At 31.1% G+C, this 15,915-nt stretch overlaps 1 protein-coding gene across 1 annotated transcript; it reads right to left on the reverse strand.

Annotated features, from left to right (window-relative positions):
• Window positions 1-3,101: 3,101 nt before the first annotated feature.
• LOC122605725 (IQ domain-containing protein IQM2-like) lies at window positions 3,102-5,531 on the reverse strand. Its single transcript, XM_043778684.1, has 7 exons — window positions 5,161-5,531; window positions 4,889-5,069; window positions 4,700-4,788; window positions 4,527-4,617; window positions 4,196-4,435; window positions 3,980-4,081; window positions 3,102-3,896 (listed from the first exon to the last, which is right to left on the reverse strand). The coding sequence occupies exons 1-7, from the start codon at window positions 5,472-5,474 to the stop codon at window positions 3,213-3,215; spliced, it is 1,701 nt and encodes a 566-aa protein (XP_043634619.1). The 5' UTR covers window positions 5,475-5,531; the 3' UTR covers window positions 3,102-3,212.
• Window positions 5,532-15,915: the final 10,384 nt, after the last annotated feature.

Consider the following 15,915-nt stretch of genomic DNA (forward strand, 5'->3'; position numbering starts at 1 on the left):
ACTAAACGCACCCTAAGAAATCTATAAGTTTTCGAGTCGAAATATTTTAAAGACATCGCATGCCTTACAACTATTCATAGATTTTTGGCAAATAAGATGCCTAGCCCATAATTTTGTGTGTGTTGGGTCACCACGGACATCATAATCTTGTTTAATTTGTTGGGTCATCCCGAACATCACAAGGCCAATGACCTTAATAGTGTGTTTTTTTTTATAACGGAACTATTTCTAGTCCCATCTCTACACTACCCCAGTATATTTTTAAATTCACCAATATAAGTTATGAAATTAATTTCTATATATTTGTCTCTTAACATCCGGCTAAGCTGAAAATGACCAAAGGACTTTTAGGTCATTCATTTCATTGTTTGTAATCAGACTTCTTTGGGTCACATATGATTGGAAAAGCAATATCTACTTACTTTTATTAACGTATGTTTGATTTTTGTCAACTAGCTTAGCCATCCAAATCTTGAATTGATCTTGCATGATCTTCAAAAGCTAAAATCTCTTATCTTCTTATTATTTTTTGACAATGCAAGTTCTGAAAAGAAATTGTTGGTCCTTGTAAAGATTCTACAAAGACAAATCCTAGAAGGTTTAGCAACTTTTGGACACAAATCTAGAAAATAAATTTTCAAAGGGGTGAAACTAAGGTTGTCTCAAACTATAGTGATACAACTCATCAAGTAGTTGAGTGGTCAAGATTTAAATGTTGAGAATGTACATCTAAACCCCTCATAAACACAACTTAATTATTAGAATGTGGCATGTTTTTAAAGAAAAGGTATGTTGTTATAATGTTATTATATTAGCTTTATAATAAAGTCAACATAATGAAACCCTAAAGATTCATGAACCACATCATACGTACAAAAAAATTTTAAACCTAAACAAGATTTGAGCATCTTGTTTTAGATCATGTTTGATTACCATGAAGTGTCATTTTGTTTTTGTTTCTTTGACCTCATTCTACCATATCACTTATATTCCTAGATTTTATGCTTTGATTTCCATGCATTAAAATTTCTAGCAAGTCCCCAATCCAACATTATTGAAAGTTGTTTAAGAAACTATAACATTATTCAAATGTGAATCTTGATTCTCTAGAAGTTTTGTTTTTTATCCCCTTGAAACTACCTTCATTATGTATATAAAAACATTAAAAACATGGCACCATATACAATGGCAAATGCATATTACAGCTATCACTTGGGATGTAATGTAGTGACAGATCAGAAATACCAAACATAGATTAAATTATGAATAAAAGGTATTGGTTTATGCTAAAACTTTGTGACTTAACTCAGGACCTACGTATAATGTGACATCACTTTATATGCTGTTAAGGCTAAAAGGAGTGAGACTTCCCCATAACCTCCATAACATCCTTAGGAGAGGCGTAACGGGGTTATGGGGGCGTTATGGGGGGAAGAACTATTCTGGCTTTGATTATTGTGATGGAGTGAGCCTTCGAAATGGGACCCGCGGGGGGGGGGGGGGGGGGTTAGTTTTTTGGCCAATAACGCCCCTATGCGCGATATAAGGGGGTTCCATACACTTATTGGGCATGCCAAAGAGACTCAACGTCTGATTTTGCATAGCCCTAATGACTACTCTTGAACTATCATAATCATGCTTAAAAGACAATGATAAATCAATATAATTCAATAGTTTAAAAATCAATCTAATCATAGGATCATGAAATTGAAAAAAAAAATCAAAAAATGATGAACTAGGGTTCGAATCTCACTTTCTATATTTGTAGAAATGGATTATTAACGGGGGTTTTCGAGAGTCTTGAATTTCATTCCAAGCATGTGTGGTTTGAACTCCACATACTGCTCTATCAGATATCATTGTGATATCTCGAATACTAACTATTAACTTGTTGTTAAAATAAAAATTAGAAAAAGGACTTAATATAATCGAAATTTCAAGTTCATAAAGGTTTAGGTATCAATATCAAAAAATGAATCTAAACTAATTTACAAGAGACAAACGCTTCTACCGCTCGACTATTGCTTGGATGACACGTCACTTTTTCGATACATACATGATTTTTAATGCATATGTGGAAAAAATGAAGTTTGAAACTGGTGTAAATCTTTGGGAAATAATTAAAAATGATGATAGTGCATCTCAATCACATGTAGTTTGCATGTTCCATTGATCAATGGAAAGGTGTACTTTCAGAACAAGTACAAGTGTTTAATATTATATTGATGGACCAAAACTTTGGGGCATGAATATTTGGTTTTTCAAGGACTTTTGTGGGTTATTTTTTGACATGCCTTTTGACTTCTCTTCAATTATATGTATATGTCTTGTAGTACCATGAAAGTACACAATTATTATTCACTTCACATTATGAAAATATGCCAAGCCTTTGATTTTAAGCTAATTACTAAACCTAAGAGTTGGGTTAATCAAAGCATATTTTCTTAATGTAGTTACTGTATTTTTTTTTCCATCTAACCACTTTAATAACTTTTTTTTATTCAATAATTAAGCAAATACAAAGGATAAAGGTATGGTTTGGTCTTTTCGTTGTTGTTGCTTTAGGGTTAATCGAGAATTATTCGTTGTTCGTTAAAAAAAAATTAATTTTTTATATATTTATTTAATAACGGGTTAATATTTAGTAATTAGTTAGCTAGTATTCGAGACATCACAGTGACATCCAATTGGGCAGTATGCAGAACTCGAACCACGCATGTCTGAATGAAACCTAAGCCTCTCGAAAACTAATCTAATTTGAATGATTAAATTCAAATCTTCTACCGCAAGAAAGTTTTGCCCTTTGTCTTGGGTTTCAATCACTTTTATCTTAGTCTTTTAGGATTATAATATCACTTAATTAATAATCATTATATGATATATTATATATATATAAACTTTGGGTTTTATATATATAACTTTCTGCATTTTAACCAAATCAAACATTATCTTTCTCATAGCTTAGTCTTTCTTTTCAAATGCTAATCAAAAAAGACATATTATAAAGATAGAAAGATTTCTACAAAAGAATAATGAATTCAAGTAAATGTAAAATTTTCTTTTCCTTCTGTAATATGTACAAAGAAGAAGAAAATCAGCTAATGTTGTATACTTGACTGAACAATTAAACTTCCAAAGAATGCCTAACACTAAAATAAAAGAATTAAGAAATATTAATCACAAAAATTAGTAACTCAGATAATATTCACTGACTACTGTTCATGAAAATCTGTGCATTCTAGTTTCAACGATCCAATACGTGATGGAGTTGATTGTGTTCTATAAGGCCGGTTATATCTTCGTAGCAAACTTCTGTTTTCATAAGATAAAGGGCTTGTACAGAATTCTGTGTTTGTAAACCTAAGGCTGGTTGGGGCACTTCTTGGTGACAAATTGGCTTGTTCTAATGCATGTGATTGTAGCTCTGTTGGATAGTCTCTTAAACAACTGATTCGAGGTCCAGCGCCGGTGCTCCATTTACAAGATAATTGGTCTCCTAGTTGAAAAGAATTTGTATCTTTTTGTGAATTAGTCTTTTGAGAAACAGTCTCATCAATACTTGGTTCATCTTCATTATCTGAGAGCCCATTTAATGAAGGAGTGTCATTTTGCAGTGGATCAAATGAGTCTTCTGCTGGTTCATAACCATCCAAGATTGTCTCACTGGTTAAGTCTTTGCAACATGATTCGGGTTTTTGGTTTTTGGTGTTAATGTTTGTTTGAGGATCATCGCATTTTGGTATTTCAAGATTACTTAAGTTCTTGAAAAGACCATCAAATTGAAAGCCCAAATGATCATCATTATTCTTGAGAGGCTCTTTTTCGGTCGTTTCTTCTTCTGATGAGTGAGTTCTTATGTGATTGCTTATATGTTCTTTATCTTCATCTGAATCCATCTGAAAATAACAGAAAGAATTATAAGAATCAAATGAAGCAACATGAATTATGAAGGTTTTCTTGAATTGACTCTTGTGATTACCTTAACATAAGTCATATCCACATCATTTTCCTTGAGAAATGAAATGAAATCTTGGAAATTTTCTTGTGTAGGACGATAATGCCCGCTATGAGGCCAGATTGCCTGATGGAAATAACACAAATCATGATGCATTTTAGTAAGTTGAACCTTTGCTTCAAATTAACATAAGTTAACAATGGTGGTGTACAGATCAGTACCCATTAAGTAGAAATATACCTTTAGTGTTCCTTTCTCGGCAACGACTCTCCCAGCAGCCAATGTCGCTCCACCAGCTAGAAAACTTGAATGTTGAAATGACCCTTTCTTCTTTATCCCAACATACAAAACCTTCGACGTACTGAGCACAAATATCCATTTAGAACCCTTCGGTTCTCCTGTTGTATCAAGGAATTCCCCTGTTTGTTTGTATAATAGCTTTCCATCTTTCATCACAACTTCATATGCCTTTCTTTCTATCTATAAAAAAATATTAAGAATCGTGGTAAGTATTTTTCTTTTGTGTCGAAAATTTATAAAATAAATAGATAACGGGTCCATAGAGACATACTGGGCCAAGGTATTTGATACATTGTTGTTGAAGCTTTGATCGCGGGCATTTATCAACAAGATTTATTTCTTTCCCTTCTCCGATATCCAACCTGCAATTTTAAATACACATCAGATTAATGAACTATCTAAGCATTAATATAGAGATTCTTAAAGCTTGCCACATGTTCTTACCAATAAAAGAAAGGTTCTTTGCTTTGAGACAACAGCCACTTTCCATAATAGAAATGAAGATTGTGCCCATAACGATGTCTTGGATCAATCTGTTCGATATATAAGTTACAACTTAGTACTTTATAAGATATAGATAGGAAGTGAGAAATAAAATGACTTGGATTATATGTTAGAACTTGGTTCACTTACCGCCTCGAGCCAATGTTGCAAAGCAAGCTTTTGGGCTTTACTGTTCTTTGATAAACCTTTTCCAACCTTGGCAGCCCGTGTTCTTGCTCTAGACCAGCGCGAAAAGGCGGTCTCTTGCTTGTCGACATTGAAAAATGAAATAGAACTTCTTTTTAGTTCTGCAAAATCTAGAAGCTTCCACCTATAAAATTTATACAATAACATATTAGAGAAAACTTCTAATTACTTGAAAAAGAACCAAAATGAATGAAGAAAGGGTAGAAATGACATACAAGCTTTGCTCTATTTGTACTGCACAGTCTGCTAGCTTTCTTCTGGTTCGAAAACTCTTATACACTTTTTGTAACTTAATGGCTGCTTCATGTTCCGGGCTCCCTAAATCAAAAATAGACGATTGTGTGAATTCATCCATCACATTGTCAAATTTTGCAAATCCGGTGCACATTTCCTTCATTTTCGTGTAATCTAGCTCTGTTTCTTCGGCTGAATTGGAAGCAATTGATTCATTATCCTCTAAACTTATGGCCCGTGAAGCGTTTTCTAATTCTGTAATCGCGGTGAAGGGGCATGAATATGATAGCCCCATGCAAGTCCAAGTTATAATTTGAACAGCCTATGAGACTTAGTTTTCCTGAAATATTGATTATCAAGATTTTGTTAATAAAAAAACAGCCATTATCATAAAATGATACTATTTCATATCCCATTTTTATAATGATTTGTTAATGAGCTGTGACAACACTTAGACTGATACAAAATCTGTATCACAATTGGTATAAAGATTTACAACCAAAATAAAGTAATTTGATAAAACAGCAAATGGGCTTAATGGTGCCTTCATCATGATCATAATCATAGAAAAAAACGAAACTAAAAGCTGCATTCTATGAATGCCAGCATGCACATTAAATGGGGAGATTAGATCAAACATTTCAAGGAATATAAGCAAATTCAGCATAAGCCCATTTGTAGTATAAAGAAAAAATCAAGACTTTTTTGACAAATTTTATCCAAAGTGTTATATATATACATAAAGAATAATTACAGATGTTGGAAATTGAGTTACCTGTAGTCCTGTAGAGATAAAGAAAGATATTGATGTGTGAGTGTGTATGACAAAGGTGGCTTGAATGTCCAAATTGTAGGGTTGCAATTGGGAAATTTTTAAGTGTGCAGTGATTTAAGAATACTTTTTTCTTTTGTTTGGTTGCACTTTTTGAATCAGAGCAAGTAGAAATAGAAAGTTGATATGTTTGTCCTCAAACTCAAATGTCTAATCACAAAAGTTGGCCTCTTTATATAAAAGCCACCACTTAGTTAAGGTGTGGTGCGTGTGAGAGAAATAAGAGAGAGAGGAGGCACGTGGAATATAGACTTATTTTGAAGGTCAAAACTCAAAAGGTACAATGAGATAACTTCAGAACAAGTGGCATATTTGGCCATTTGCCGTCTTAAAGAATTTTGATTGGATTTTACTGACAACAACATGCCTAATTTCAATCAAAGACAAAGTAGAAGAGGAAAAAATTATAGATATAGTGATATCTCTATTCCATGATAGAGAAAAAAAAAAACTCAAAATTACAGAAATCCTTATGAAAGTAGTCTTTTTAAATTTGGTAAAAACAAAACTGCCTATATTTTACGTTCTCATACTCCACTTTGATAGGAATTGGGTACCATTGTTGTGTTGTAGAAACGAAAAAGACTTCCAACAACAACGTATCTTATATATGTGACATACAAGTGTTAGTATGAGCTATTAATCGAAGGGTGTCCTTGTATGAAGATTTTGATTGGAGTTTGCTAACAATAACAATGCCTAATTTCTATCAAAGACAGAGTAGAAGATAAAAAAGATATAGATATGATATCTCTATTCCATAATAGAGAAACGAAAGAGACTTGGTTACTGTTTGATTTCCTTCCTTGTTTAATCAGAGATCCTTATAAAAACAGCAATTTTACTTTGAATAAAGATAAAACTGTCTACATTTAACGTTCTCATACCCTGCTTTGACATGAAATATATATATATATATATATATATATATATATATGGGGGGGCATACAAGTGGTAGTACAAGCTATTAATCGAAGGGTGTCCTTGTATGAAGATAAGTACGGCTAGATATCGGTAGCCGGTTTTGGTGTGAACTTGATAAGGACACCTTGTTTTTTGTATGGTTTAGATATGGTTATGGCAAGCCACGTGTCAATATGTTATTGGTCGAATCCTTATCAATCGGTTACCAATGGATAGGACACCCTTTGACCTAAGCCTATGAAAATTAACATAATCATATATATTAGTGTCTTACAACTTGAAAAGAAACTATAAGTAGTCTTCTTCCAAGTATATGTTCACATCCGGGGTTGCATTTGATTTGAAAATCGTTTCCATTTTTTTTTTAAATTTATTTTGAAAAGCAAATCATCGGAAGCTTGTTTTTTCTAAGGGCATAGCGAATAAATGACTAACACCCTGATGTGTATTTTCTAGTTTTAAATTTATAAACACGAAATACCTAGCTACTGACTACTACACACTTGCGGGCAGTGTACCCGTTCGTATGCAATATAGTTGACTTGGTAAACCGAGATCGAACACAAGGACTTATTAAGCAAATGTTACAGTAAAGTGATTCAGATTTAAAGAGGGGTTTTGTGACCGAATTGTCGCGTTGCAAAAGTTAGTAAGAAAAGTCAGTAATCCCGTAGGATTAATCGCAAGAGAATATTTGGTTGTGAATCTTAGCAAAGATTTAAAAGGAACACCTACTTGGATCAGCTCACATGCCAATCATCGGGTCTAAATATTACTTGCATTTGTTGAACGACTGAAAAGGTAGACAAGATGAACTTCCGTTATACTTGAAACTTTAACTGCTCAAAACATAATCATTGCTCCCGCACTTAATTTCTACTCCAAACAGTTAAGCATTAAATACCTGAGTTGATTTTATGATTTAATCTTTTGAAAGCTTTCTCCCGAACTGCCTAATCAGATCCCTCTATCATAAGCGTTTACACACTCAAAATGAATTTAATTGTTTGAAATCCTTATTGTTGATTTCTCCTGAACTCCAACGATTTTAAGTTAATTATAGACCGATTAACCATTTCATAAATCAATTGACAATGACATAGATTTCTCCTGAACTTCTAATTACAATTATCAATCAATTAATATAAAAGTTGAAAACAATATTTAAATCCAAATAAATGTGGATCTTCGAATAAACATATAAACCTTGTCCAACACTTACAAGCAATATTAATTCGACCCTATGACATGCTTACTACCCAAGCGGGTGTTAAGGATTTAGCTACTCATATTATAAACACAAGAACAAACGAATAGAGAAGAAATCATATTATACCAAGTGATTGAAGATAATCCGGTAGCAATGATGATTACAATCCAAAGCTGAAAAGATGTAAAACCCTAACAACTTGTTTGCTCCAAAAGGCTAAAAACTATGAGAAAACTAATAAAAAAAATTGCCAAAGATTCGTCCCAATGCAAAACCCTAACTGACCTTTTATACAAAGTCAGCGTGTAACGGCCGTTAGTATAGTAACTGGCCGTTACATTCGTACTAGAGGACTAACGGGCGTTATTGGGCTATCAGCCGTTACACGCTAGTTAAATTCTAACGGCCGTTTGTGACATAACTGCCAGTTACAGGACTTTCATGATTTTTCCTTTGTAATGGCCATTACTCTAGTAACGGGAGTTACAAACTCCAGGATTCATTTCTTTCATCTTTCGCTCGATTTCAACCGAATCTTCCTCCCATTTCTTCCATATATCATCACACTCAACCAATTCATTCGTCTAATCAATTTCCAAACTGAAAACACTTAACACACCTTCAAAGCATCGAAAGTTAGATATAAAACTATAAAAATAACGAATAATTGGTTCTAAAATCACGTGGGAAATGGTATAAAATATGACACATCACACCCCCAGCTTTGATGAGCCCACGTCGGGCTCGAATCTTGGTAATGCCCTAAAGGGTTTGCTCTCCCATGTGTAGATGGGTATAACATTGCTAAGGCTCCTCGCCACATTTACATGTGGTAGGATTTGAACCCATGACCCCCTAGGAAGAAACCACAAAGTGGAAAACTCCCTAGCCACTAAGCTATCACCCCAATGGCCAAACTTGTTTGTTATTAGCTAAAACTTTTTGTTTTTGGAAAAATTTGAATTGTGTACGAATAACGGGAGGCCTGACATACTTTTCTTAACCGGTGCGGATTCGTGTTAGAAAGCCCCATCGCATAATAAATGCCCAATTTATATCTTTTAATGAGAAATCCTTATCACGTAGGATCTGAATGGAAAAACTCACTTACATTAACATAGATGGAAATTCAATATCTGTATTCATTATACCTAGACTAGAACTTAAACCTGAAATTTTTTGGGAGAAAATGTATTTTTTCAGTCATTATTCTATTTGGTGATGGTTGTTTATCATGAAGTAATTATAAGCTCCAAAACAAACACATAACGGAGTTACTAATGGATGTTATAATTCTAAAAATACTAATGAAGTAGTGTTGTTATTATGGGTTTTTTTAATATATATAAAAAGAAAGGAAAAACAAGAATCCAGCTAGGAGCATGCTGCTTCTAAATTTTTTCCTCACAAACTCCCCCCTTACTGTTTCTAAATTTTCCCCTCACAAACTCCCCCCTTGTTTTTCATGTGTGTAAATATAAATCTCCTCCACCCTTGAAAATGATAGAAGTATGCTGCTAGCAGCATATTTGTTACCCCCATAAAAACAAATATATAGCAAGGATGAACTTGTACATGGATTTTTCATGAATAAGCTTTATATCTGATGCACAGAAAGTCACGAGTTTAAAGTATACTTCAATAGTATTTTAGTTAAGAAAACAATATGTGCATCTAATAAATAGCTTAATAATCTTCATAAAAACGTTAAAATGTGAAGAAAAAAAAAATAATACACGTGTTAGATTAATGATTTTATTTGTACTTGACACGATCTATCATCTATGTAACCACATTGTAATTTTTACTAGTTTCAAACATGTCTTAAACTCTAATTCAATGTTTCAAGTTTATTATGCATTAAACCTAGCTTATTAACTGAATAAGCTCACAAAATATTGCCTAATAAGCTCACGAAATAATACCATTATAGCTTATGATTAAAATCATATTAAGACAGGAATTTTGATGATCATAATTCTGTCACTAACGCATTATTATACGCATAAAAATGGTTTTTTATTTTAATTAAACTAAAAAACTTAAAGATCCCAACAATAAAGTATAAATTTTTATGTACGTAATTAATGTTTACTACTGTAAAATGTGAAAATGATTTTTAAAAAAATCTAATTTTCTTCACAAATAAATAATTTTTTTTTCAGCAAATATAAACTACAATTACCCTTTTTAAATACACTAAATAATAATATCATTGCCAAGGTATAGGCTTTAGTCATTCTCCTATAAGAGTCGATCTAAAGTTTTTACCACCTCACATGAGTAAATAAATGATTTTGTGGATTAACTTTTTCCTTAGACTCTTAATACTTATATCTTTTCATTTTAAAATAACCGATTTTTTTAATCAAATTACGTACGGTTCAGTAAAATTTGATTACATGTAGCAAGAAAGCTAATCAAACTGTGAAAAATAGTTCAAAATATATTTCTATATAACAGACCCGTTTAATTTGTACCTTAACCATTGCCTCATTGGAGATGTCTAACACCTACGTCAGTTAAAATAGGTTCGGGATCTCAAGACTAGGTCACCAAACAGCCAAGCACCTATGAATAAATATTATTATTTATCTATTTATTTAATGATTTTCCTCAAATTTTTAAAATTATAAAAATCAGCAATACAAATTGCATGCTCACATACAACTGTCATGATATTAGTATTTAACAAAATAGTATTTTGAAATGGTTGTATTTAAAAAGATCCAAATTAGCATTTTTAAAAACTTTAAAAAAAAAAAAACAAAAAAAACGAAAACATTGCATAATAATGTACACACATATAATGTACGTTAATTAATTAAATCAATTAAAAAATCATTTAGACTAAAAATCTTTTGACTCCAAGTTAACTTATGTTCATGTGTATTTTAACATTGTTATCACTCGAAAATATTTAAAAGGTGTTACTAAATGACATTATTATTATTTAAAAAATATGCACTGAAATTAGTAAAAAGCTATTTAACTAGTGCATGTGTGGTCACGGTAAGTACAGTTGATAGTATCAATTTACCGTTTTGTCAATACTTGTCTGTAATTAAAAACAAAATTTGTAATGTCAGTTGTAGATGATGGTTTCATATTTTTCCAATTATTACTAACTTCAATTTTAATAGTACCATTTTCAAATAATAATTACAACTTAAATAATTGTTATTATTTAAAAATACATTTCTGCTTTAATTTTATCATAAACTAATATAAGAATAATTACAACTAAAAATTTGGATTTCATAAAACTTTATTCTAAAAATATACACTTAAATGATTTACGATATAAATAATAATCCGTATCTAAAAATCCATATTTTAGGGAAAGTCTTAAATTAAATTAAATAATTTAAAGATTTTGGACGATCAGTATCTAAAATAACTAACACATGATATTTATTAAATACTATATTGTATTCTTAATTAATTATATGCTAATAGTATTAAACTAAATTGTAATTAATTACATGCTAATAGCCTAATACTAATAATATTATAATAGTCCTTCACTTGCTAACGCAGTGGTAGGACACCCGAAAGTTGGAGCGAGGGTCACAAGTTCGAATCTCATTTCGAGCGTTGTGGCTGACCAAGTTTTCTCGGCGGAATGAGTTGAATTTACCGGGTGGGGCGGGCGGGGGGAGGGGATCGGTTAGGCCCATGGTATTCAGTCCGGATACCCGTGGTACGTTCTTTCGCTATTTTAAAAATTAATAATAATAAAATAAATAAAATAATATTATAATAGATTAAAATCTTCGTACATTACATTTTTTATTTTTCTCATTATAAGCTTAGCTAATAATGTTGCGTTTTCAATCCAAATGGTTTGCCAATTTCTCAATATCATTTTTAAAATAGAAAGTATCAAAAACATATGTATTTTAAAAGGGAAAATGATAATGACAGCCCTAAGGGCTGTCACTAACAACATATTACATGCTTAAAAATTTGTACATTATATATTAAAAACCGTCCCCTGATTTTTTCTAACAGCAATATACAAGTTTTAATGCACCCAATTAGTTTTTACTGACAACCCTAAGAACTGTTACTAACAAAACCCTTTTAAAAGATTCGTGTAAACATATCTTTTTGACTTAAAACACACTCTGATATATAGCTAGCCAAAATTAGATAATCTGTATATTACGTTTCATTTTTCAATGTAAGAAAGGTTTTAATAAAAACTCTAACCCTTGGCTTCATTTTCAAGCTTCAACTATGTACAAGCCGTTAATCATAACTGATCAGCTTGTAAGTAGTTGTATGTATGTATTATTAAACTGGGCGTACAGTATTATACCGTACAAAATTGGTCTTAATTATGGCCACGTTTCCCATCTACATCCTCAGAGTTACACTCATATCTTTAAATTTATTTTCTCTATACTCACACCTTGTCATTATTTTTTAAAAAAGGCATATTTCATTATTTTTATCTTTCAAAACAATATATCAGGAAGAGTTATATGCTCTGTATAGATATCACCAATAAAAGCATTTTCCAAAAGATAATTGTTGGTCTATGTCTGAGCATTGAATGACTAACGGACTGAGCGACGATGCGTTTAACGGTGCTAACCAAGTGATGTCCTCACCATGAGAGCGTAAGCCTGCCAAGCTCTTTATGAGCCTAAACTTTATACGTGGTATCATTTTCAGTGTTTTTGAAGTTTAAATTATTTTGTTATATAACTAACACAGTACCAGCGCAATACGTCGGTGGTTAAAGTGGCGACGGTGTAGTGGTGGGAACGACTGTTGATGATAGAGACGACGTCGACCGGTAGAGATATTTGATCTAAAATTAATTGATGTATAGCTAGATTAATAAAGATATTTTAAAATATAAATGAATAATAATGTAATTTAATTATTAAGGACATTTTAGATAATTCCCTTCATGTAACTTCTAAAAAAAATTTTATTTTTTTAATTTTTATAATATAGTATACATTAACAAACTCTCCTAACACTTTTCAACACTCTCTCATAAAAATGTTCTTATGCGAAATGACAATTATACCCTTAATGAATTAATTAACTCTTTTTCTTTATTGATAAAAAAATCTCTACATAAAATACGTACCTATAATACCCTTAATGAAATAATTTACAACATAGACTCATCAACTCCTAAAATAACTACACCACCCATTTTAAATTAATTATATCTGCAATAATAACCACACCACTACCACCCGTCACGCCACCACTACCAACCACCACCGTTACCACCACACCGCCGCCACCACGACACTGACGCTACCTCATCGTCGTCGCATTGCGCGGGTAAAATGCTAGTTTCATATACATGTCTCATACTCATGATCTTATTTGGGTTATCTAAAACTTGAATTAGACAACCCTAACCCAATTAACCCGAATATATTATCGAAGAATCCGTTATCAGTGGCACAAAGGGGGATGGTGGCAGTACGTGATCGTGAAGATGGTTGTATCAAACATACACACCTATGATGATGGTATTGCTATCAAACATAAATTTGACAAATAACAAAGCTTCAACCTTGTGTATTTCAAGGCCGAAAGTTTCACCACAAACAAAAAAAGAAATTGAAAAATGACTCTTAGATAAGTATGAAAACTACAGTATAACTATAAGAAACAAAGACCAAGTCTTAGAGTGTGAAATTAGTCCCAAAACCCAAGGTTTCCATAAACTTCCAAGCAGATCAATAGTCGGAGCTCATCATAAATTTAGATACAGATTTCAAAATATATTAATCTTGCAGACATCATAATAGTTTGTAAACTAGATTTTAGATCCGTGTCCGACACTGGATACGGAGTTTACGATATTATTAATATTAGATCTTCATACATTTAATTCATAAAAACTTATAATGTGAAAGATATACGGTTCTAAGTGATATACTTTGCAATTTGTAGTACAATAACCACATGTTCGTCACAGTCATTATTAGCTGATACACATTGATGAGATATTTGTAATAGTCATTCCACATGACACATGCTACAATAATTTCTCTATTATATAATTTTTTGAAACTAATTGTACTCATAATGTGATATTATTATGAAAGATTATTATTAATTAAAATATAAACATAATTGTGATCCCGTATTTGACACTCAAGTATACATGTTTGATCATGATACGGCCCATAACATGAATATGTTTATTGTCAACCACTGTCCAATGATAATTAGATAACAATTATGATTGTTTTCATATTGTTTGATAACAATTAGGACTTTTGATTTGAGTGGTAATTGTAACTTTAAAAAATTAAATAAAAATACTTTTTGTAACGTTTTTAAAAAGTTTAAAAAAAACATCTCAAATTGATGGCTAAAAATAAATATAATTTAAGTATTTAGGGTTAAAAAGTGTAAATTATTTATGGAAAACAAAAAAAGTGTAAATTAATGAGACTTTTTCTACAAATTAATATAAATACCAATATAATATATTTGGATAATGATTATTAGGATTTCTAATCTATAGTTAATCTAAATGATGACATAAGCGAGAGTCAATTTGATACAATTGATCGATTTGATTGGTTAATAAATCATTAGTTCAACTGTCTTATAGTATATATTAAGATTAAGATTAAAATTAAAATTATACAATCTTAATATCTACACTATATTATAAAGCAGATATCCCCTGTTTACATTTTAAGTTTCAACATTCACTTTCCCAAAATGCCCATATTTTAATTCTATATTTACCTAACACCCTTTCTCTCTCCTCAAATCTCAACCAATCATTTATTTTCCCTCTCCTCCATAAATCATTTATTCCTCCAATTTATTCAAAATCTTTTATCTTAAAAACCATACATCAATAAATTATAAAAATTATATGGGTGTTCTTAAAATTTCATGCTCTTTCATTAGAGATGTCATTCGATATACTTTCGACGAATTTTTAAATCTGAGGGCGGAGCCCGTACGGCTAAGGCATTTGACAATCACACTCTATGACCTATCACCCCCATCATCTCACCGCCGCAACGCGCGGGTACTTGCTCTCGTATACTATAAGACAGTTGAACTAATGACTTATTAACCAATCACATCGTTCAATTTCATTAAATTGACTTTTGATGATGTCATCATTTAGATAAACTACAAATTAAAAATCTTAATAATCATTATCTAAATATATTATTATATTAATATTTATATTTATATTAATTTGTAGAAAAAGTCTCATTATTTACACTTTTTTGTTTTCCATCAATAATTTACACTTTTTAGCCCTGAATACTTAATTTATATTTATTTTTAGTCCTCAATTGAGAGAATTTTTTAAAATTTACAATCATTTAATTAAATAAAACTTTTTTTTAACATATGAAATATTTTCTACAAAAAATTATTTCAAAACCTAATGACTTATTAACAAATATTAGATTAGATTTTTATAATTATAATTATAATTATAAATATTAATATTTAGTTTAATACTCTATTAGATATAAATACAATATTAACTTTAGATACATATCCCAAACATAATAACAGATAACGATATACAACATCATTGTCCTAAACACAATAGGAATCACAGGATATGGGATGATCATAGAATCAAACACGATTTACAACAGAGGATAACTTGAATCCTAAATCCAAATCATATAAACTTCATTCAAGATTCATTCTATCTCCCAATCAAAAAGGTACATAATTTTCTCCTTTTTTGTATATTAGTTTTGCATTTTAATGTTTAAAATTATAGTTGTCACTCAA

The sequence above is a fragment of the Erigeron canadensis genome, chromosome 6, assembly GCF_010389155.1.
Source record: "Erigeron canadensis isolate Cc75 chromosome 6, C_canadensis_v1, whole genome shotgun sequence".
Classification (NCBI taxonomy): Eukaryota; Viridiplantae; Streptophyta; class Magnoliopsida; order Asterales; family Asteraceae; genus Erigeron; species Erigeron canadensis.